Raw genomic sequence first — 24,381 nt, 5'->3', positions numbered from 1 at the left:
TAAGTGCTGGAGCAGATGCAAGGTATTCATGTTGGACTCAGTCCCCATCCCATATAGGGCTCATAGTCTTAATCCCCATTTTACAGATGTGGTAACTGAAGCACAGAGAAGTTAATTGACTTGCCCAAGGTCCCACAGCAGATGTGACAGAGCCAGAATTAGAACACAGGGCTTCTGATTCACAGGTTTGTGCTCTTTCCACAAGACCACGCTACTGTACTGTTCTCTCCCAAGTGCTTAATATAGTGCTCTGTACAGAGTAAGCGCTCATTAAATACCATTCATTGACTGATTACTTGAAGGGGCCTGTGGTAAGGCATACACTGAATTAAGAATCACTAACTTCTGATACCTAGAAAAGAGTGTTCCTTTTAGCATCAGTAATAACTAGCCCTTAGGCCTTAATTATTGAAGACGAGTTGCAGTGCTCTAGAGAGTGGATGAAGTGGGCTGTGGCTAACAGCTAGGGTGGTCTTGTACTTCCCAAGCGCTTAGTACAGTGCTCTCCACATAGTAAGCGCTCAATAAATACGTTTGAATGAGTGAATGAAATGGTCTCCGGCTAGGCAGTTTTGCCCTCCAGGACAGCAGCAAGGATTCACACTTCACTCTACCGCCCAGTCATTTTTCTACAAAACCTTTCAGTCCATGTTTCCCACTCCTCAAGAACCTCCAGTGGTTGCCCACCACCACCACATTAAACAGAAACTTGTAACCACTCTCAGCCCCACAGCACTTACGTGCACCTCCATAATTTGTTTTCAGATCTGTCGCCCCTTCTAGACTTTAAGCTTCTTGTCAGTGGGGAAGATATCTATCAATTCTGTTATGTTGTAGTCTCCCAAGCACTTAGTACAGCACTCTGCACATAGTAAGCACTCAGGAAATATCACTGATTGACTGACTCCGTGTTAGTCTCATCTCAGGCTTCTCCCAAGCAGAGGGAGACACGGGTTGGGGGCAAGGGAATAGCCAGGGCAGTGCTGTTTTTTGGTTACCTGCAAGTCTCTGACGGTCATTTTGTGATAGATCACCTCCTCATCCCTCCGCTTCTCCTGGGGAATGGTGATGTTGGCCAGGGCAGTCTCGAAGTCCAGGATCTGCTGCATCTGGTGTTTGATGGCCTCCTCCTCCCCTCCTCCCAGGAGCTTGCCCAGCTGAACCATGTAATTCAGGTATCCTGTCAGCACCTGCAAGACCGAATGATTTATGCCAAGGCCGGAACGATGAACCCCTGCTCCCCAGAGCAGAGGGAGACGAACAGGGAGCTGAGAGGCAGGGGGAGCCAAGAGGGAGCTGAGCAAATGTCTCTGGAACGTGATAAGGGACCTGCCCCTGGTGATTTCCTCCTCACCTGCTTCAAGCTCAGGCAAGATCTCTCCCAAGTTTTATTTATTCCCCTCCCCACCCTTCTAGCCCCAGGATGGGCTGGAAACTTGGCTAGGAAGGCCTCGTAGGGGCAAGGCCCTTGCTGTTACCAACTTGCAGTAGTACTCTCTTCTTGAAGCCCCTGAACCCCAGAAGGGGATGGGCTGGGGAAAAAAAAGGGAGAAATGCCCAAGGGACACAACTAGAGAATGAGAGCTTCAGCCCTGGCAAAAAGTCACTCACCTTCTCATTCTCGGTTTTATTCAGATAATAATCCCTGGAGGGTAAGCCCAGGCCTGACTGGTCAACCTGGAGGGAGAGAGGGGAGTTAAAGAAAGCTCACCACTGAACCCTCCTGCCCCTCCTCTGGAGACCAGAGCCTCCCTGGATGGCAAGAAGAGCTAACCCCCACAAAGCCCAGGAAGTCCAAAGGTGGGAGATGGTAATCCTTTATCAGGCGGTCCACCTGGGAGTTGACCTCCACTCTCACCTGAATCACGTTGCTATTGGAGTTCTTGGAATCAGCACTGACATAGACAGAGAAGAAAGGCGAGGTGCGGTAGTGAGCCGTGACCACCTGCAGAATCTCCTGGAAGTTGTCCTTGTCCCACGCACCTGTGATGTTCCAGCCACCCAGCTGCAGGGGACAGGAGGGGAGGGAGAGAGCTGGGCACACGGAGATTCGGTGAGATATGGCCCTTCCTCACCTGGCTGTGAGCTCCTTGTGAAAAGGGAACTTGTCTATCAACTTGATTGTACCGTTCCCTCCCTTGTGCCTAATTCACTGCTTGGCACACAGTAAGCTCTCACATACCACTGACTGATTGATCGACTAGTCTGTGGAGAAGCAGTGATGCCCCGTGGAAAGAGCATAGGCGTAGGAGTCGGGAACTTGGGTTCTAATCCCGGCTTGCCTACTGTTTGACCTGGGCAAGTCACTTCACTTCTTTGGGGCTCCGTTTCCTCATCTGTAAAATGGGGACTGAATAGCTGTTCTACCTCTCCCTGGTGCTGGGGTAAATGAAAGATAATCAGGTTGGACACAGTCCCTGTCCCGCGTGGGGCTCACACAGTCTAAGGAGGAGGGAGAGTGAGCATTTCATCCCCATTTTACAGACGTGGGAACGGAAGTCCCGAGATGTTAAGTGACTTGCCCAAGGTCTCCCAGCAGGCAAGTGGTTCAGTCCTTATTTTCTGTCATGCCTGCAGGGCACTGAAACTCCCTTTCCCCTAACCTCCCTTAGTACAGTGCTCTGCACACAGTAAGCGCTCAATAAATATGATTGATTGATTTCCCCGTGACTGAGCAGTCAAAAAATCTGCCCCTCTTGTGATCACTGTAGGAAAGCAGCAGAAGCAACAACAGACCCAGGGAGCCTGGCATGACTCGATCACCCTTCCCTTTTGTTGTTTTCTGTTGCCTCCTGCCAACTTGCGGAAATGCTGATAATCTCCCAGAGCAACACTGATGCCAGGTGGCCAGGTCTCTGTCCATACATGAGAGAGAGCAAAGGAATAATAATAATGATGGCATTTATTAAGCGCTTACTATGTGCAAAGCACTGTTCTAAGCACTGGGGTAGATATAAGGTAATCAAGTTGTCCCACGTGGGGCTCACAGACCCAGTCCAGACTTAATCCATGCAGAGAAGCAGCGTGGCTCAGTGGAAGGAGCCCGGGCTTTGGAATCAGAGGTCATGGGTTCGAGTCCCGGCCCCGCCACATGTCTGCTGTGTGACCTTGGGCAAGTCACTTAACCTCTTGGAGCCTCAGTCACCTCATCTGTAAAATGGGGATGATCAATCAATCAATCGTATTTATTGAGCGCTCACTGTGTGCAGAGCACTGTACTAAGCGCTTGGGAAGTACAAGTTGGTAACATATAGAGACAGTCCGTACCCAACAGTGGGCTCACAGTCTAGAAGATGATCAATCAATCGTATTTATTGAGTGCTTCCTGTGTGCAGAGTACAGTACTAAGCGCTTGGGAAGTACAAGTCGGCAACATATAGAGACGGTCCCTACCCAACAGTGGGCTCACAGTCTAGAAGATGATGACTGTAAGCCCCACGTAGGACAACCTGATCACCCTGTATCCCCCCCAGCGCTTAGAACAGTGATAATGGCATTTATTAAGTGCTTACTATATGCAAAGCACTGTTCTAAGCACTGGGGAGGTTGTCCCATAGGGGGCTCACAGTCTTAATCCCCATTTTACAGATGAGGTAACCGAGGCACAGAGAAGTGAAGTGACTTGCCCAAAGTCACACAGCTGGCAATTGGCGGAACCGGGATTTGACACCCGCTTTCCAGAGTTTGTCTCCGGGCTTTCAAAAACAGGCTTGCTTCGGAGGGAGAGCTGAGGCGGGGGTCAGACCAAGCATACTAAGCTCTACTTCAGGTCATACAGTTCACCGAGGGGCCATACCCGCTAGGAAAGGGTTTGGTCATAGGAAGCCAAGGACCGGCAGCCAGAAAGAATCGAGTCAATTGTTGTTTGCCGGGCAGCTTGGCAGCCCTCCAAAGGGATGTGCTGGCCATCCTGGCCTGCCAGCGCCGTCTCCGGCTGCCGTGACAATGATCCGAGGGCCGCTGGACACTTCTCAGAGGAGGACGTGCTTCCTGGAGGTTCCCCCTTCCTGAGATAGGCGGAGGACTGGCTCCCTCTCCCCCAAAACGTCATTCTCATCTGTCTCTTTCTCCCTTCCCTGCCCGAAGCCCATTCCCTACCACCTTCTTCCTCCTCCCCAGCCAGAAAAGGCCTGGAATTCAGCGGGACCTGAGTTCTAGTCTCAGCTCTGCCACTTAATAATAATAGTAATAGTAATTCTGATACTTTTAAAGTGCTTGGTATGTGCCAAGCAAGTGCTGGGGTAAATACAAGGTAATCAATCCCTGTCCTACATAGGGCTCACACTCCTAATCCCCATTTTACTGATGAGGTAACTGAGGCCCAGAGAAATGACTTGCCCAAGGTCACACAGTAGACATGCAGCAGAGGCAGGATTAGAACCCATGACCTTCTGACTCCTGTGGTCTATCCACTAAGCCATGCTGCTTCACTTGTCTGCTGCGATCTTGGGCCAGTCACTTCACTTCTCTGTGCCTCAGTTACACCATCTGTAAAATGGAGATTACGACTGTCAGCACCATGTGGGACATGGACTGTGTCCACCATACCCAAGCACTTAGGTTGGTACATAGTAAGTGCTTAACAAATATCTTAAGGCAGCCCAGGCAGAATTTTTCCTGCAACTCTCATAGTTAGCAGTGACGGTGCTGGCCAACTTGACATGACCTTGGTAAGAAAATTCTGACTGAAGTGAGGCCATCCCTACCCAGGAGGAACATGTCTATCAACTCTGTAGCCCTGTACTAGCAGCGTGGCTCAGTGGAAAGAGCACGGGCTTTGGAGTCAGAGGTCATGGGTTCTAATCCCGGCTCCACCACTTGTCAGCTGTGTGATTCTGGGCAAGTCACTTAACTTCTCTGTGCCTCAGTTACCTCAACTGTAAAATGGGGATTAAGACTGTGAGCCCCATGTGGGACAACCTGATCACCTTGTAATCTCCTAAGCACTTAGAACAGTGCTTTGCGCATAGAAAGCGCTTAATAAATGCCATTATTATTATTATTATTACTACCCCAAGCGCTTAGTCCAGGGCTCTGCATACAGAAAGTGCTCAATAAATACCACTGATTGATTGATCCTGGGCAGGAGATGTTCAGAAAGCAAATATAATAAGCAGGGAAGGAAGACAGCACAGAGAAGCAGTTGGCCTCGTGGATAGAACATGGGCCTGGGAATCGGAGAAGGGCTTTGAGAGGGCAGTTAGTGGAGCTGATGACCGCCTAAGTCATTTAGGGAGGTAGACATGCAGCAGGTTCTAGTGGATAGAGCACGGGCCTGGGAATCAGAAAGACCTGAGTCCTAATCCTGGCTCTGACACTTGTCTGCTGTGTGACCTTAGGCAAGCCACTTCACTTCTCTGGGCCTCCGTTACCTCATCTGGAAAATGGGGGATTAGGACTGTAAACATAGGTTTGTTCAACCTGAGTAGAGTGCCTGGCACATAATAAGCACTTGAATACTATTTAAAAAAAGCATTTAACAAATACCATAAAATAACAAAATAAATACACAAGTAGGAACCAGTACAGAGTAGTGTAGTAAAATACACGGCAGAGCGGATAATTGGACTCACCTTCTCAATAAGCTGAATCAGTGGCTTGGCCTTCAGCTCCTCAATCTTGGTCTCATTCATGCAGGCTTGGTAATACTGCTGGGCTTTGCGTTCTGCCTCGCTTATGTTATCCGTGGAGTTTTCTGGAAGAGGGAGAGGGGCTGAGTCTTGCGTCTTTGCTGAGATGGAGAGGGGGCCAGGGTTGCAAAGCATCTCCTCAAGGACGATCCCACCAAACCTCTCCACCCAAGGCCCAACAGCAGGGACAGCTCACTGCAGATTGCTTCGTAACTCACTTTGGGGGCCCTTTCACTTAGGCCTATTCTCCACACTTCTGAGTATATTCTATTTATGTGTACAGTTAATTATTTATTCAGGCCTTTCATCCTGAAGGAGTTGTATTACAAATGGGTTATAACCTTGTTCTTCCTCTTGCTCCTATCATCTTTTGTGAATAATCTGTGTCTCCTCGATAGATTGTCAACTCCCTGAGGACAGGGACCGTGTGTCATGCCTCTCATCTTTATGCTTCCGCTTGCGCCTGAGAAAAGGGCAATTTCTGTCCAAACCAGTCTTCCAACGGGCCACCAGGCGACCCATCCCACTTCAGGCTTCGTGGATACAGCACGGGCCTGGGAATCAGAAGGAGCTGGGTTCTAATCCTGGCCATTCCTCATGTCTGCTGTGCGACCCTGGGCAAGTCACTTCATTTCTCTGTGCCTTAGTTGCCTCATCTGTAAAAGGGGATAAGAGAATGAGCCCCATGTGGGACAGGGACTATGTCCAACCTAAGCTGTACCTACACTTCAGTGCTTAGAACAGTGACTGGCACATAGCACTTTACAAATACCATTATCATTATTATTATTCTTATTCACCCACATGGGACTGTGGGCTCCTGGCCAGATTGGGGTCCTTCCATGACTCAGAGGACAGAGACCAGAATCGGCCTCTCCAAGTGACCCGGCCAGGAGAGCAACAGCCGCCCACTTTCCTGAGAACCCCGATGCCCAGTATGAATCGGTTTGGTTTTGTCTCCCCCTTTTAGACTGTGAGCCCACTGTTGGGTAGGGACTGTCTCTATATGTTGCCAATTTGTACTTCCCAAGCGCTTAGTACAGTGCTCTGCACACAGTAAGCGCTCAATAAATATGATTGATGATGATGATGCAGCCACTGGCCATCTGCCCCGCTGCACTTCATAAACAGGAGGTGGGGTGATGCAGTGAAGGAGGAAGAGGAAATGGGGAAGGATGGGCTGAAATCCGGGGCCAGGAGTAAACACCACTTCCAACGGAAGGAGGAGGAAACCAGGGAGAGTAAAAAGGGAGGTGCGGAGGGTGGGGAGGAAAAGGATAATTTCAAATGCCCGAGAAAGCCACATGGAGGAAGGGTGAAGCCAAATGGACACGAGGAAATGGATGCCTGCGTTTCCATGGGAACTGCTCCCCAGCAACGGCCCTCGTACTCTGCCCCGCTCTAAAGAGCCTCTTTAGCCAGCAAGCCGTAGCCCAGGCAGAAAACCAGACTCTGGGGAAACGCTGCCTGGGCTCGTCATCTGCTCCTGACCCATCCGGAGGAGGTGGGGATGGGCTGAGGAGCGACTGCTGTGTCCTGGGCCGGGTCCACTGCGGCCTTGGCTACTGCGGCTTAGGTGGAGCCCTTTCTCGCACTTGATAGCTGTCAAGTTAGCTATCAGTGCCCTGAGCTTCAATCGATCCATGACATTTGATTCCAATTCCAATCAAATGCCTACCGTGGGCCAAACACTGCACTATGCATCTGGAGGAGTGCAGCAGTAATTAGGACTGCATTTCCTGCCCTCAAAGTCTTTATAATCTAATTGGGGAAGGCAGGGAGAAATTACTGACCAACAGTGAAAGCTGGAGGAAGAACAGGCATAAAGTAGGAAGCAGTACAAACAGGCCAGTCCACACAGTTGAATGAATAATTGGATGCAGGATAAATATGTAAATGGCATACCAAGAAATAAAAATATACATATAATAATAATGATGACAATAATAATAGCCCTTGTTTAAATGCTTATTACGTGCCAAACACTGTTTTAAGTGCTGGGTAGATAATAATAATAATGATGGTATTTGTTAAGCGCTTACTATGTGCAAAGCACTGTTCTAAGCGCTTGGGGGATACAAGGTAAGCAGGTTGTCCCACGTGGGGCTCACAGTTTTAATCCCCATTTTACAGATAAGGGAACTGAGGCCCAGAGAAGTTAAGTGGCTTTCCCAAGGTCACACAACTGACAAGTGGTGGAGCCGGGATTCAAACCCATGACCTCTGACTCCCAAGCCTGGGCTCTTTCCACTGAGCCACGCTGCTTCTCTGTGATTCAAGTTAGGTTGGATGCAGTCCCTGTCCCACATAGGGCTCACATTATTAATCCCCATTTTACAGATAAGGTAGCCGAGGCCCAGAGAAGTGAAGTGACTTCCCCAAGGTCATACAGCAGACATGTGGTAGAGCCGGGATTAGAACCCTTGACCTTCTGTCTCCCAAGCCAGTGTTCACGCATGACTACTGAGAATAGGTTTAAGATACCCAAGTTCTAAGGGTGGGTGTCAGTGTGTCATGACTAAGTGCTGTGAATGCACTGGGGAAGGCTTCCTGGAGGAGATGGGTCTTTAGGAGGGCTCTAAAGATGGAAAGAGCTGTGGTCTGGAAAATTTGGAAAAAGAAGGGAGTTCCAGGCTGAAGGTATGGCACAAACTATGGGCCAGAGTAGGGAGAGTCAAGAGAGAAGAAGAATAAGGTGAGCTTGGGAGGAGTGAAGAATTGAAAATGAGGAGTAGTGGCGAAGAGGGCCAACAGGGTGGGTAGAGCTGTTGGAGAGCTTTAAAGCTAATGTTAAGGAGCTTTTGCTTGAGGCGCTAAGCACTTAGTACAGTGCTTTGCACATGGTAAGTGCTCAATAATATGACTGAATGAATGAGGCGGAGGGAGATTGAGCATTGTAGACAGTGCGGACAAGTCCTTCAACAGGTCTTCCTTAATTAAGCCCTCTTTTCCCCGGTTCCCTTTCCCTTCTGTGTCAGCTATCCACTTGGATCTGTGACCTTTGGAGTCACCCCACCTTCAACCCCACAGCACTCAGGTATATATCTTTACATTATATACTATAAATTACACACATATTAACGTCTGCCTCCCCCTGTAGACACTAAGCTCGTATGGGAAGGGAATATGTCTGCTAACTTTGTTGTATTGTACTCTCCCAAGGGCTTAGTACAGTGCTCTGCCTCTTGTCTGCTGTGTGACCTTGGGCAAATCACTTAATTTCTGTTCCTCAGTTACCTCACCTGTAAAATGGCGATTGAGACTGTGAGCCCCATGTGGGACAGGGACTGTGTCCAACCCGATTTGCTTGTATCCACCCCAGCACTTAGTACAATGCCTGCCACATACAGTAAGCACTTAAATACTACAATTATTATTAAACACTCAATCAATATCACTGATTGATGAGATTGGGAGTGAGGAGAATGGGGGTCTAGTCTCAGCTGTGCCTGGCCTGCTGAGTGACCCTGGGCCAGTGACTTAGCTATAGTTTCTTCATCTATAGAATGGGGATAAAACACCTATTCTCCCTCCTTGTTAGGGAGCCCTGTGTGGGACAGGGACTGTCTGATCTGATTTTACCTTGTATCTATGCCAGGACTTGGCACCATCCTCTGTGGCTCGCCAGCCTGCAACCCTGGCATAATCCTTGACTCTTCTCTCTCACCCCACATATTCAGTCAGTCTCCGGATTCTGTCGGTTCTCTCTTCACAACATGTCCAGAATCCACCCCTTCCTCTCTGCTCAAACTGCCACCTTGCTGGTCCAGGCACTTGTCGTATCCTGTCACGACAATTGCATCAGCCTCCTTGCCAGACCTCCCTGCCTCCAGTCCCTCTCCTAGCCGGTCAATACCTCACTCTGTTACCTGGACCATTTTTCTAAAACCTCGTTTTACGCGCATCTCTCCATTCCGCAAAATCCTCCAGAGGTTGCTCGTTCCTCTTCACATCAAGCTGAAACCCAACTTTAATGCCCTCAGTCAGCTCTCTCTCCGGCTATTTATCCTCGCTCCTCTCCCACTTCAAGCCAGCCTGCAGGCTTTGCTCCTCTAAAACCAACCTCCTCGCCGGCCCCCTTCTCGTCTCTTTTGCCGTCAATCTCTGGCTCACGCCCTCCCTCCTGCCTGGAATTCTCTCCATCTTCAAAGCCCTACTAAAATTGTATCTCCTCCAGGAAGCCTTTCTGATTAATCTCTCTACCGTCACTTTCTACTCTTCCATGTCACTCCTGACCTTGACTTTTTTTTAAAAGGTATTTGTTAAGCACTTACTATGTGTCTCCTCCAGGAAGCCTTTCTGATTAATCTCTCTACCGTCACTTTCTACTCTTCCATGTCACTCCTGACCTTGACTTTTTTTAAAAAGGTATTTGTTAAGCACTTACTATGTGTCAGGCACTGTGCTAAGTAATGGAGTGGATTCAAGCAAATCGGTTTGGTCATAGTCCATATCCCATACGGGGCTCACAATCTTAATCCCCATTTTACAGATGAGGCAATTGAGGCACAGAAGTCAACTCACCTGCCCAAGGTCACACAGCTGACAAAAGGTGGAGCCAAGATCAGAACCCAGGTCCTTCTGACTCCGAGGCCCAGGCTCTACCCATTAGGCCACCCTGCATTTCGTGACTCGGTCTCCCACTAAGCATGCGGCTATTCCCCCGACTCTAATTGCAGTTATGTACTTTTCTCTAAACTCTGCTGCTTCCCCCTACCTGAAATTTAACCTAGATTGTAAGTTCTTTGAAGACAGGGCTCACATCTAAATCCATTTTAGTTTCCCAAGTGTGTTTTTTTTTAAGGCGGGTCACCATGGGAGGTTTTGAAGAGTGGAATTCTATTTATTCTGATGGTACTGACACCTGTCTTCTTGTTTTGTTGTCTGTCTTCCCCTTCTAGACTGTGAGCCCGTTGCTGGGTAGGGACTGTCTCTATATGTTGCCAACTTGTACTTCCCAAAGGCTTAGTACAGTGCTCTGAACACAGTAAGTGCTCAATAAATATGATTGAATGAATGAATGAATATGGGCCCAGTGAGGTTGCAAGAAGTTGAGAAGTGAAAAGAGGCCTAGGTGTCAGAGGACCTGGGTTGAATCCCGGCTCCACCAATTGCTGGCTGGGTGACCTTAAGCAAGCTACTTAACCTCGCTGTGCCTCACTTTCTTCAACTGTAAAATGGGGGTTCAATACCTGTTCTCCCTCCTATTTAAAACTGTAAGCCCCATGTGCGATAGGGACTAAGTTTTATTTACCCAAGAGCTTAAAAGAGTGCCTGACACAACCAAATACCATAATAATTATTGGTTATTAGGATGGTAAATATAGCAGTATGGTATACGAACTAAAGAGGGGAGAGACTGGAGGCAGGGAGACCAGTGAGGAGGCTGACGCAATAATCTAACCCTGCATAACCAGACTGTGGAGTAGAAAAGCAGCGTAGCTCAGTGAAAAGAGCAAGGCTTTGGAGTCAGAGGTCATGGGTTCAAACCCCGGCTCCGCCAATTGTCAGCTGGGTGACTTTGGGCAAGTCACTTAACTTCTCTGTGCCTCAGTTACCTCATCTGTAAAATGGGGATGAAGACTGTGAGCCCCCGAGGGACAACCTGATCACCTTGTAACCTCCCCAGCGCTTAGAACAGTGCTTTGCACATAGTAAGTGCTTAATAAATGCCATCATCATTATTATTATTATCGTGGTAGCTTTTTGAGCGGAGAGCCAGGAGATGTTACGAAGAACGAATCAGCCAGATTTAGCAGTTGAGTGGATGCGTGGCTGAGAGACAGCAAGGAGTTGAAGATGAAGCCAAGGTTGCGAACTTCTGGAGCAGGGAGGATGGTAGTTTTTATCATCAGAGATAGAGAGTAAGGGGGGAGGACTGGCTCTGAGAGGGAAGATAAGACGTTCAGTTTAGGACACGCTGAGTTTGAGATATGAGTTGTGTAGATACGCTGTAGACTGGAGGAAATGCAGGATTGTAGCGAAGGTGAGAGGTCAGGGCTGGAGAGGTAGACTTGGGAGTCATCCACAGGGAGTTGGCAGTTAAATCTATGTAAGCAGATAAACTCCCCAGGAAATCTAACACCTTGGAGAAGCAGCGTGGCTCAGTGGAAAGAGCCCGGGCTTTGGAGTCAGAGGTCATGGGTTCGAATCCCGGCTCCCCCACTTGTCAGCTGTGTGACTTTGTGCAAGTCACTTAACTTCTCTGCGCCTCAGTTACCTCATCTGTAAACTGGGGATTAAGACTGTTAGCGCCCGTGGGACAACCTGATCACCTTGTAACCTCCCCAGCGCTTAGAACAGTGCTTTGCACATAGTAAGCGCTTAACAAATAAGACTGTTAGCCCCCCGTGGGACAACCTGATCACCTTTTAACCTCCCCAGAGCTTAGAACAGTGCTTTGCACATAGTAAGCACTTAGAAATGCCATTATTATTATTATTACACACAACGGCAGCATTCTAAGCCTGACCTAGTGGAATGAGTGGTTCTAAGCAACATGGTCTAATGGGTAGAGAACAGACTTGGGAGTTGGAAGGACCTGGGTTCTAATCCCAGCTCTGTCACATCTGCTGGGCGACCTTGGGCAAGTCACTTCACTTCTCTGTGCCTCAGTTACCTCATCTGTAAAATGGGGATTAAGACTGTGAGTGCCTTGAGGGATGGGGACTGTGTCCAAACTCATTAACTTGTATCTACACCAGCACTTAGTACAGTGCCTGGCACTTGCTACCACTAAATCCATCACTAAATCCTGTCGGTTCGACCTTCACGACATTGCTAAAACTCACACTTTCCACTCCATAATAATAATAATGATGGTATTAAGCGCTTACTATGTGCAAAGCACTGTTCTAAGCACTGGGGAGGTTACAAGGTGATCAGGTTGTCCCACGGGGGGCTCACAGTTTTAATCCCCATTTTACAGATGAGGTAACAGGCACAGAGAAGTTAAGTGACTTGCCCAAAGTCACACAGCTGACAGTTGGTGGAGCCGGAATTTGAACCCATAACCTCTGACTCCCAAGCCCGTGCTCTTTCCACTGTGCCATGCTGCTTCTCCATCCAAACTGCTAGCATGTTAATCCAAGCACTTAGCCTATCCTTCCTTAATTACTGTATATGCCTCCTTGCTGACCTCCCAGCCTCCTGTCTCTCCCCACTCCAGTCCATTCTTCACTCGGCAGTTTGAATTTAGTAATTATTTATTCTCCTACTCCCTTCTGCGCCAATTTGACTTGCTCCTTTTTATTTATCACCCCTGCCAGCCCCACAGGACTATGTACATATCTGTAATTTTATTTATATTAATGTCTGTCTCCCCCTCTACACTGTAAGTTTGTTGTGAGCAGGAAATGGGACTGTTACATTGTTATCGTGTACTCTCCCAAGCGCTAAGTACAGTGCTCTGCACACAGAAAGCATTCAATAAATATGTTTGACTGATTGACTTGGTAAGTGCTTAACAAATACCATAAATATCATTTTAAGAAAAAAAAGTGAAATGAATCAGTAGTGGAGATGGGCTGGTGGGTAAAGGAACAGAAGGAAAACTGGATGGTTCTATTTTATAAATTGTCTTGCAACAAGAAGTAACCCAGTCAGAGACAGGAGCAGAACTTCACCCTCTATAGACTGTAAGCTCCTGAGGGCAGGGATCATGTCTACCAACTCTTCTACCGGGTACTAAGGACTAAGCCCCCCCTTTTCCTCAGTTCCCTCTCCCCTCCCCTCACCCCGACTTGCTCCCTTTGCTCTACCCCCCTCGCCCACAGCTCTTGTGCATATATGTACATATCTATAACTCTACATTAATGTTTGCTTACTTGTTTTGATGCATATATATCTATAATTCTATTTATATATCTATAGTTCTATTTATTTATATTGATGCTTGTTTACTTGTTTAGGTGTCTGTGTCCTCTCTTCTAGACTGTAAGCCCAGTGTGGGCAGGGACTGTCTCTCCTTACTGCTGAATTGTACTATCCAAGAGCTTAGTACAGTGCTCTGCACATGGTAAATGCTCAATAAATAAGATTGAGTGAATGAAGTGACTTGCCCAGGGTCACAGAGCAGACAAACGTCAGAACCGGGATTAAAACCCATATCCTCTGTCCCCCAGGCCTGTGCTACTTCCACTAGGCCAAGAGGCTTCCCTATCAAGCCAGAGAAGCCACCAGAGAGGCTTCTCGCAAGCACTTAGTACAGTGCTCTGCACACAGTAAGCGCTTGATAAATACGACTGAATGAATGAAATGGCTCTCATTCAATGGTAAATTTAGCCACCCAGGCCAATGCCTGGTGTGTGTGGGCTGGAGTCGAGGTAGTCCACGGAGATAAACTCCCTGGAGGGCTGACAGATTCCTGTGGGAGCCTGGTCCCCCTGCCCTAAAAACCCCTGGGTTTCCTTGCTAAGCCAGCCGGCCCCCTTCCCTCCGAGGCCAGGATTTACCAGATCCTGATAAACACAGGGACGGCCTCCCACTTGGACTCCTGGGCCGCCCTTGCAGACCAAGCTAGCCTTCTGAGGAGCTGCGTGACCTTGGTTACTCAGTGTGCAAAAATGCTTCATAAAACTGCCAGTTTTTAGATGAAGTGTGGGGCTCAGAGCCATGGGGAACTAAGGGGGTTAAGAAAAACAAACATTGGAAAGAAAAGCTGCTTTTCTCTTTGAGCTTGTGACCGCTGTTTTTGGATACTTTGCCTCATGACAGGAGAAACTCCTATCTTTTGGGTCAATAATAACTATTATCATTCTTATTATTGTGTTTGTTAAGCTCTATGTGCCTACCACTACACTACGCGCTGGGGAAGACAAGATAGTCAGGTCTCATGTGGGGCTCAGTCTACATGAGAGGGAGAACAGGGATTGAATCTCCATTTTGCAGATGAGGGAACTGAGGCACAGGGATATTAAGCGACTCACCCAGGGTCACGGCAGGTAAATGTCAAAGCCAGGATTAGAACCCAGGTCTTCTGACACCCCCAGACCTGTGCTCTTCAAGGTCATGCTGCTTCACTCAGCCTGAAGACTTGAAATGCTGATGTTTGAAAGTGCTGAGTCCTGATGGTAAGACACTGTTGGAAAGCTAAGAAATACTGTCTCTCTTCTCTATCAATCAATAGTATTCATAGAGTACCTAGTGTTTACAGAGCACTGTACTAAGTGTTTGGGAGAGTACAACAGACTGAATTAACATGATTCCTGTCCTCGAGGAGTTTATAATGTAGCAAAGGTGGGGAAAGGGTAAGCAGAAAAGTAAAATTACAGGTAAGGGTATGACAAACAAAGCTGCAACAATGCAAATCAATCTATAGTATTTATTCAGTGCCTACTTTCTGCAAAACACAGCTCTAAACTCTTGGGAGACAAAAAACAGCCCTCAAAGAATTTACAATCTAGTGGATTGTAAGGACCTTCAACGGTTTTGCGTTTTGCATTCACATGCTAGCTCTCATCCCCGTTTCATCTTAGGCTTGTCGAGTCATTTCTGACCCACAGTGATTCCATGGACACATCCGCCCTAGCTCTAATAACTGCTTAAGGAGGCTTATAAGTACTTATAAAATTAGCGGCCTATGCCCAAGCTTTAGCCATCTGCCCTCCCTCATGGAGTGCTCAGACAATGAAATAGAAGCTGTCAGGATTCTTTTGTACTTGCCTGGCAAAACAATTGTTACTTGCCCTTGGAGAGGATGGATAGCTCGATTCAGGGCTTTTTCTGACGAAACTACGGTGGTGGGAGGAGAACCAGGGCTTGGTTTTCTGATCAGCCAGTCAATTACTGAGCAATTACTGCATACAGAGCACTGTACTAAGCACTTGGGAGAACAATATAACAGAGATGGGAGACATGATCCCTGCCCACAAGGAGCTTACAGTCCAGTGGGGGAGATAAAGACAGAATGCTCAGCACCAAGGACACAGAAACAACTCCAGCATCTTAAATATTAGAATGGACAACCAGAAGGACAACTGTCATATGGCTTGGTCAGTGATCTAATGCCGCGGCTGGAGTGAGTTGGATGGACCCTCATCAGTCCGACCCAGTAATGGCAGGGTTTTTGTTTTTCTGCAAAGTTGGTGTGTCTCTCCTGTCACAGGCCAGCTGCTTTCCTTTCCCCAGACACCCACCTGGGAAAAGACCCCCAAGAGTAGCCCTTTTGAGCTGAAACTCTGCCTAAAGATGTCTGCAACCAGCTGGGCCTCACTCAGTGGATGAATTAGCCTTCTATTCCCAGCTCCACGTCTTGCCTTCGTGTGATTTTGAACAAGTCACTTCACCTCTCTGTGCCTGTTATCTCATCTGTAAAATGGGGATTAAAACTGTGAACCCAGTGTGGGACATGGATTGGGTGCAACCTGATTAACTTGTATCTCTCCCAGCACTCTGTTCAGTGCCTGGTCCTTAGTAAGCGCTTAAAGACATTATAAAAAAAACCCCAAACTAGCAAAAAAAAAAACCCCTTCTCTGGACCTCAGTTTCCTCATCTGAAAAATGGGAATTAAATATCCGTTCTCTCTCTCAGGCTGACGGACAGGGACCTGAATTGACTGCATTGTATGTACCCAGCACTGGGCACTTAACTGCCATTATCATTATTATTATTAGTCATGTCCCCTAAGGATGTGGTTGTGAGGTGGCTGTTATGTGAAAAACTGGTTCCAGCAAGTTGGGTGCATCATTATCAGGCAAAAACTCCTCACCCTCGGCTTCAAGGCTGTCCATCACCTCGCCCCCTCCTACCTCACCTCCCTTCTCTCCTTCTCCAGCCCAGCCCGCACCCTCTGCTCCTCTGCCACTAATCTCCTCACTGTACCTCGTTCTCGCCCGTCCCACCATTGACCACCGGCCCTCATCATCCCCCTGGCCTCGAAAGCCCTCCCTCTGCACATCCGCCAAGCTAGCTCTCTTCCACCCTTCAAAGCCCTACTGAGAGCTCACCTCCTCCAGGTGGTCTTCCCACACTGAGCCCCCCTCCTTCCTCTCCCCCTCCTCCCCATCCCCTTTTCCCTCCCCACAGCACCTGTATATATGTATATGTTTATACATATTTATTACTCAATTTATTTTATTTGTACATATTTATTCTATTTATTTTATTTTGTTAATATGTTTTGTTGTCTGACTCCCCCTTCTAAACTGTGAGCCCGCTGTTGCATAGGGACCGTCTCTATAGGTTGCCAACTTTTACTTCCCAAGTGCTTAGTACAGTGCTCTGCACACAGTAAGCGCTCAATAAATGTGAATGAATGAATCACTACTTCACAGCTGGGCCTTCCCATCCCTCCCCAATTTTACCCGATTCAAAGACAGCTTCATCGCTGTACAGTTCTTTTGTTTTTTTGTGAATGGCATTTATTAAGCGCTTACTATGTGCAAAGCCCTGTTCTAAGCGCTGGGGAGGTTACAAGGTGCTCAGGTTGTCCCACACGGGGTTCACAGTCTTAATCCCCATTTTACAGATGAGGAAACTGAGGCCCGGAGAAGTTAAGTGACTTGCCCAAAGTCACACAGCGGACAATTGGTGGAGTCGGGATTTGAACCCATGACCTCTGACTCCACAGCTCGTGCTCTTTCCACTGAGCCACGCTGTCCGGTTGAATTGGGGCCAGAGCTAGGCCTGTCCCAAGGCGGGCCTCTCAGCCCATCCTGGCCCCGTGTGGAAAGACAACTCACCCAGGAGATGCTTCATGATGGCCTGGTTGTGCTCCCAGAGATTGTTGAACGTCCCCCACCGGGAATGGCCATCGGGCACGGGGTTGGCCTTGATCCAGCCTCCACAAGCATAGCTGAAGAAATCCTGGCACGGGTCCACCGTCAGGTCCAGGGAGTTCAGGATGGAGCTGGTCACCGAGATGCAGGCTTCCTTCAAGCACACTCGGGGCGGCCCTGACGAGAAGACAGAGGAAAGGGGAGCAAGTCAGACAGTGGAGCTCTGGCCCGGAGATCTCAGAAGAAGCCGGCCCATACTTAATCGGGCCTAAAGGCCGCGGTGGTGTTAACTAGCCATCAGGTTCCGGGCCCATATGTAGCAGAAGATATTCTTTCCCATTAAGCACCTGGAAGCATGGTCGCACCAGGTTTGTGTTGTTTGCCTCTCCTAATTGCAACCTATAGTAATTATCCCTCACAAAGCCCCGGAGGGAAGGCTGGCACAGTTTACAAGGCCAGTGAAACTTAAAGGGGTGAGAAGATTTCACGAGCTCTCCCAGGCAGTCTCTAGCAAGGACCAAATCCTTCCAAGCCTATAAAAAGCACAAACACCCAAAAGGTATGTTTTTGTCCATCTTCCCTGCTTGGCAGCCAGCACTGATGGTAGAGCAGAACCAGGCTGGTGGCAGGAGACTAGCTTCTTTGTGCCTCAGTTCCCTCATCTCTAAAATGGGGGGTTAAGACTGAGAGCCCCATGCGGGACATGGATTGGGTCCAACCTGATTACCTTGTATCTTCCACAGCACTTAGAAAAGGGTTTGGCACATAGAACGCACTTAATGAATACCATTGAAAAAAAAGAGACAGGGCTTGCTTTAGGAATGCTGATTATGGCTAATAACATTAATTTAGACCTCACTAATCTGAAATTGATGATAAACTGGACCCAGGACGCATCAACCAATGATATTTATTGAGTGCTCTCTGTGTGCACAGCACTATACTAAGTGCTTGGGCGAGTACAATACAATATAGTAGGTAGACAGGTTTCCTATCCACCATGAGCTTACAGTCTAGTTGGGGAGTCAGATCTTAATATAAATAAATGATCCCCTCTTCCTCCCTTTCCCAGTATCTGTACCAATGTCCAGGAAAGGCAAACAGTTTCAAGTGGGAAGTTTTGTGATTTATATTAAATGACCAATTACTGGTCCATTTGTTTTTTTCCATCGAAAAGTTGCTATATTACCACCTCTACCTGCTGTGCTGTGGGTTTTCCTTATCCTTTTCCTAGCAAATGGCTGCACAGGTGAGCTTTGGCTTGTAGCAGAATGCCTTCCACTCCCTAGCCACTGGCCAAGCTAGGAATGAAATGGGTATGCCTGGGCTTGACTCTCCCTCTCACAGCTGAGACTGATACAGTACTGGAAACTCTCCGGATGCGATCCTGAGAGGGGAGAGTGCTGCCGTAGATACAAGCTAATTGGGTTGAACACAGTCCCCGTCCCACATAGGGCTCGCAGTCTTAATCCTCATTTTACTAATGAGGTAACTGAGGCACAGAGAAGTGAAGTGATTTGCCTAAGAACCCACAGTAGACAAGTGGCAGAGCCAGGATTAGAGCCAAGGACTCTGATGTCCAAACCCGTGCTCTAACCGTTAGACCAGGCTGCTCCTCATTAGGTCATGCTGCTTAACAAAGGTGCTTAACAAAGCATACCATTATTTTTGCCATTATTACTGGGAGGTTTACAAGCTGGGCCTGGGCCCAATGGAAGACAGATCCCTGCTAAGTGTAATGGTATTTACTGAGTATGACGCACTGTTTTAAGTGCTTAGAAGGTAAAATAGACACTCCTGAACCCAAGGAGCCCCCAACCTCTTATTGCCAAACCAATCATATTTACTGAGGGCTTGTTATGTGCAGAGCACTGTATTAAGTGCTTGAGAGAGCACATTGCAATAATAATAATTATGGTACTTGTTAAGTGCTTACTTTGGGCCAAGCACTGTTCTAAGCGCTGGAGTAGATACAAGTTAGTCAGGTTGGGCATGGTCCCTGTCAATCAATCAAATCATATTTATTGAGTGCTTACTGTGTGCAGAGCACTGTCCCACACAGGGCTCACACTCTGAATCCCCATTTTACAGATGAGGTACCTGAGGCCCAGAGAAGTGAAGTGACTTGCCCTAGGTTACACAGCAGACATGTGGCAGTGGTGGGATTAGAACCCATGATCTTCTGACTCTCAGGCCTGTGCTCTATCCAGGAAGCCACGCTGCTTCCAACACAACAGAATCAGCAGACATGTTCCCTGCCCATGACGAGCTTACAGTCTAGAGGGAAAGACAGACATTGATATGACTAAATAAAGAAAGAAACCAGAGTTATTCAAGCATGCAGAGTGAAGAGGCAGAAGCAGCGTGCTCAGTGGAAAGAGCCTGCCTGGACTTGGGATTCAGAGGTCATGGGTTCTAATCTCTGCTCTGCCATTTGTCAGCTGTGGGACTTTGGGTATCACTTAACTTCTCTGGGCCTGAGTTCCCTCATCTGTAAAATGGGGATTAAGACTGTGAGCCCCACGTGGGACAACCTGATTACCTTTTTTTTCCTATGGCATTTATTAAGCACTTACTATGTGCAAAGCACTGTTCTGAGCTCTGGGGAGGTTACAGGGTGATCAGATTGTCCCACGGGGGGCTCACAGTCTTCATCCCATTTTACAGATGAGGGAACTGAGGCCCAGAGAAGTGAAGCGACTTGCACAAAGTCACACAGCTGACAATTGGCAGAGCCAGGATTTGAACCCATGACCTCTGACTCCAAAGCCCGGGCGTATCCCCCCCAGCACTTTGAACAGTGCTTGCCACATAGTAAGCACTTAAATATCAACAGTATTATTATTATTTATTATTATTATTATTATTGTTACAGCTCTCCACAAGGTCAGCAGGATAAGATTTTGGGTCCACAGTAGGGAAGGCTTATCAACATCTGACGACAAACCCCAGCAAGAAGGTGGCGAAGGGTATGTGGAAAGGGGGAAACTTAACTGTTTCATCCTGAGTACTTTCAGGGCTTCTGCCACAGCTTTAAGACTGTGAGTCCCACATGGGACAACCTGATCACCTTGTATCCCCCCGGCACTTAGAACAGTGCTTTGCACATAGTGAGTGCTTAACAAAATACTATCGTTATTATTATTATGTACATAAGAGCTGTGGGACAGGGACAGGGGTGACTAAAGGGAGTGACTGTAAGTGCAGGGGTGACACAGAAGGCAGAAGAGGAAGAAGAGGGAAGCCGCTCCGTCCCTTCTGTGGAACTTACTTGTTTGGTACTGGATTACCAGAACTGACACACAGGCCAGCAGGCCGGCTGTTAGAGCCACAGTCAAGACCACCAGGCGTTTCTCAATGTGAGTTCGCTCTGTCCAGCAGCTCCTGCCACTTCTGGAACCTCGGAAGTTCACCTGGAGGGAGGCACAAGAAAGAAGAATTTCACCACGAGAGATTTTTCCCCAGCCATCACATCTCCACCCTCACCATAAGTCATTCGATCGTATTTATCGAGTGCTTACTGTGTGCAAAGCACTGAAATCCAACTCACCGCGGCTGGAACACAGCCAGAGAGACATCTGCTCTGCTCTCCCACCCCAGGGCTGTCTGGTTCCCATGGAATCAGCCCTAATCCCGTAAAATAATCTCCACCCTTGATCGGCAGCTCACAGATGCCAGTAGTTAAGCTTAGCAGGGCTGTGCTTTATAATGACACCCGATATAGGTGCAAACAAAAACATTTTCTCATTCTTCAGAGTCCGGGAAGAAACAGGATGTTTGAACTTGAAAGCTTTCGGTGGGGATTCCACTGAGCTCTCTGTCGAGCATTCACCTCACAACATCTGCAAGTTAGTGATCTGGATTCCTGTGATGGAAGGGTGGGGAAGAGGAGAAAAGGGAGAAACAGGCCACTCCAGCCTGGTCCTGGTGCCGCTGAGCCGACTCTGAACTAAACAGGAAGGGAATCACAATGGGGGGAAGTGCCCTCGGCTCCTGCTCTGGAGAGGTGAATGTGGTTGAGGAGTCGTCCCCAATCGGATCTCAGAATGCCCCATTCTGACCCTGCACTGACTCAGGAACAGGCGACGGGCCACGAGGCGTTCACCCGGCATTGCACCACAGCCTCGTTCTCACTTGACTGCTTTCTGTCAACAGACGGTGACTGCTCAGTGACCTCCTGAGGAACAGGGTGGGGTCTGCTCTCCCCTGCATCCCCAACTGCCGCCCGAGTCCACTCTGCGGGCCGGTCAAGGGGACCATCTCGGCCTGTTTGCTCTTCCCTTGCCCGGTCCGAGAGAGCCCGCAGGGCCTCTCAAGTGAGGTCTTCTGATGCCAGGAACCCCATTAATTCACTCATTCGGTCGTATTTATTGAGAGCTTGCTATGTGCAAGCACTGTACTTAGCGCTTGGGAGAGAACAATATAACAACAGCCACATTCCCTGCTCACAATGAGCTCACAATCTAGAGGTGGAGGTGGACATTAATATGCATAAATAAATAAATAAATAAACCTCATTTGGTGCCATCTCCCTGCCAGCTGTGGATTTTTTTTATGACATCTGTTAATTGCTGACTGCATGCCAGACACTCTACTAAGCACTGGGGTGGACCCAAGCTAAGCTAACAGAGGCTCTGTTCCACATGGGGCTCACAGTCTTAATCCCCATTTCACAGATGAGGTAACTGAGGCCCAGAAGAGTGAAGTGACTTGCCCAAGGTCAGAAAGCGGACAAGTGGCGAAGCCAGGATGAGATCCCACGTCCTTCTCCTGATTCCCAGGCCCCTGCTCTATTAGGCCGCAGGACATCGGGCTGGGAGAAAACTGCAAGCACTGAGGTGGTCCCGGGGGCTAGAATGAGCAGTTAGAGCAAGAGCTGCATGAAACAATTTGAAGGACACCTGCTTTTCTTGGCAGCCTGGATTCAGTCCTGGGGGAGTGATCTATGTTGCGGTTGTCAAGGTTCTTAGGACGGCTGCGCTCTGACGCGCACGTTACTGGCCACTGGCTGGTATCTGATCTCAAGGGCCAGGGACCAGCGTTCAACTGCCTCTTCCAAGCCCTTGCAGAGGGGTGAAACAATCAGAAAGGACCTGGACCACTGCAAGGGGAACTAACTGCATCAGGAGTTCCACTGAAGAGGAACTCAGTTCCAAGATTCTTGAAAGAGGAATTGAAGTTTCCTGTTTAGAGTAAAAGTGATTTTCAATAGTCATCCTTAAACTGAATCATGTATTTTGGTGGAACCTGACCTGAAGTCACGTGTTTTCTCATCACCCACCTCCTTGCTTCAGATTTTATACCTCACACAGTGCTGGAGATGCTAAAGATGTGTTCTCACAGAGTGGGAACACCCCTAAATTATATACCTCCTCTGAGTTGCAGAGATCCACCAATCAACTGTATTTATTGAGCGCTTACTTTGTGCAGGGCACTACAGTAAGCCTAAGAGATGGCTAAGACTCTTTTTTAAAAATAAAATGCTATTTGTTAAGTGCTTACTGTGTTCCAGGCATTACTCTTAAGTGCTGGGGTAGATACAAGCTAAATTAGGTTGGACACAGTCCATGTCCCACATGGGTCTCATAATCTTAATTGCTTTTTTAAAGATGAGTTAACTGAGGCACAGATTTGCTTCACATTTTATACCTCACACAGTGCTGGAGATGCTAAAGATGTGTTCTCACAGAGTGGGAACACCCCTAAATTATATACCTCCTCTGAGTTGGAGAGATCCACCAATCAACTGTATTTATTGAGCGCTTACTTTGTGCAGGGCACTACCGTAAGCCTAAGAGATGGCTAAGACTCTTTTTTTTAAAAAAAAATGCTATTTGTTAAGTGCTTACTGTGTTCCAGGCATTACTCTTAAGTGCTGGGGTAGATACAAGCTAAATCAGGTTGGACACAGTCCATGTCCCACATGGGTCTCATAATCTTAATTGCTTTTTTAAAGATGAGTTAACTGAGGCACAGAGAATTGAAGTGATTTGCCCAAGATCACAGAGCAGATGAATGGTGGAACCAGGATTAGAACCTAGGTCCTTCTAACTCCCAGATCTATGCTCTATCCACTAGGCCATGTTGCTTCTCTTCAACAAGGTTTGGCTTCCGATAACTTTACCTCTGCTTTTCGATGCAAAGCTTCAACCCTAGCTCCTCAGCTCCAAGACCCTGGATCGCTAATTTCCAAGCAGTCAAAAGAACCCAAACCCAATAGCTTTGTAGTAAATATGAATGATAATGATGGTAAGTTTCTTATAACTTTGAAACAGGGATTTGATCAATGAGTCCTTCATCTTGGGCTGCAAATATCACCTCCTAGGCAGGACCTCCACTTTTTCAGCCTAGCTTACATTGCTCTTGTCCCCCACAGGGTCCCTGTGGGTGAACCCTTGGGAATCTACAGCTGCTGGAGATTTTGGGTTTGTAAAAGCTGAACATTGGAGCAATTAGGCAGTCAATATTGTTATCTGGATAGTCTTCCTGATCACGGGGAGAACTGCTTTGTCTGCTGCCAAAATAGGCATGGTAACGCTTTAGAACACCTTATTAAACCTTCAGAAGAAAGCATTAGAAGTTTTGAGGGCTCTTCCTCTTCCACCTCCTCTTCCACTCGGGGTGGAAATTCAGCTTCCATTGCTTTGGGGGTACTGCTTGAGTAGAACCAGTTAATAAATTAAGTATGTTTTATGTGCCAAGCTGTGGATCAGGTACAAGCACTAGAGCCCATTGCTGGGTAGGGACTGTCTCTGTTGCTGAATTGTACTTTCCAAGCGCTCAGCACAGTGCTCTGCACACAGTAAGCTCTCAATAAATACTCTTGAATGAGTGAATGAAGCTCTAGTCCATATGAACTCAAAGTCTAAGAAGAAGGGAGAGAGAACAGCTACTTCTCCACTTCACAGAGGAGGAAGCTGATAGGTTAGGTGACTTCCCCAAGGTGATAGAGCAGACCAATGTCAGATCTTGGACTAGAATCCAGGTCTCCTGAACCCCTGGTCTTTATTATTATTATTATAACAATAATAAT

General features: G+C 47.8%; 1 protein-coding gene across 4 annotated transcripts in view; it reads right to left on the bottom strand.

Annotated features, from left to right (window-relative positions):
• ECE1 (endothelin converting enzyme 1) overlaps positions 1-24,381 on the bottom strand; it is a 168,860-nt gene that overhangs the window by 40,915 nt on the left and 103,564 nt on the right. For all 4 annotated transcript variants that reach the window (XM_038746207.1, XM_038746206.1, XM_038746208.1 and 1 more), the window contains 6 exons: positions 20,620-20,761; positions 17,313-17,525; positions 5,574-5,695; positions 1,859-2,005; positions 1,612-1,677; positions 999-1,190 (listed from right to left, as the gene is read on the bottom strand). In XM_038746207.1, coding sequence (XP_038602135.1) covers positions 999-1,190; positions 1,612-1,677; positions 1,859-2,005; positions 5,574-5,695; positions 17,313-17,525; positions 20,620-20,761 — 882 coding nt within the window. The remainder of the gene's footprint in view (positions 1-998; positions 1,191-1,611; positions 1,678-1,858; positions 2,006-5,573; positions 5,696-17,312; positions 17,526-20,619; positions 20,762-24,381) is intronic.

The sequence above is a fragment of the Tachyglossus aculeatus genome, chromosome 5 (genome assembly GCF_015852505.1).
Source record: "Tachyglossus aculeatus isolate mTacAcu1 chromosome 5, mTacAcu1.pri, whole genome shotgun sequence".
Taxonomy (NCBI): Eukaryota; Metazoa; Chordata; class Mammalia; order Monotremata; family Tachyglossidae; genus Tachyglossus; species Tachyglossus aculeatus.
This window is presented reverse-complemented; position numbering and strand designations above follow the sequence as displayed.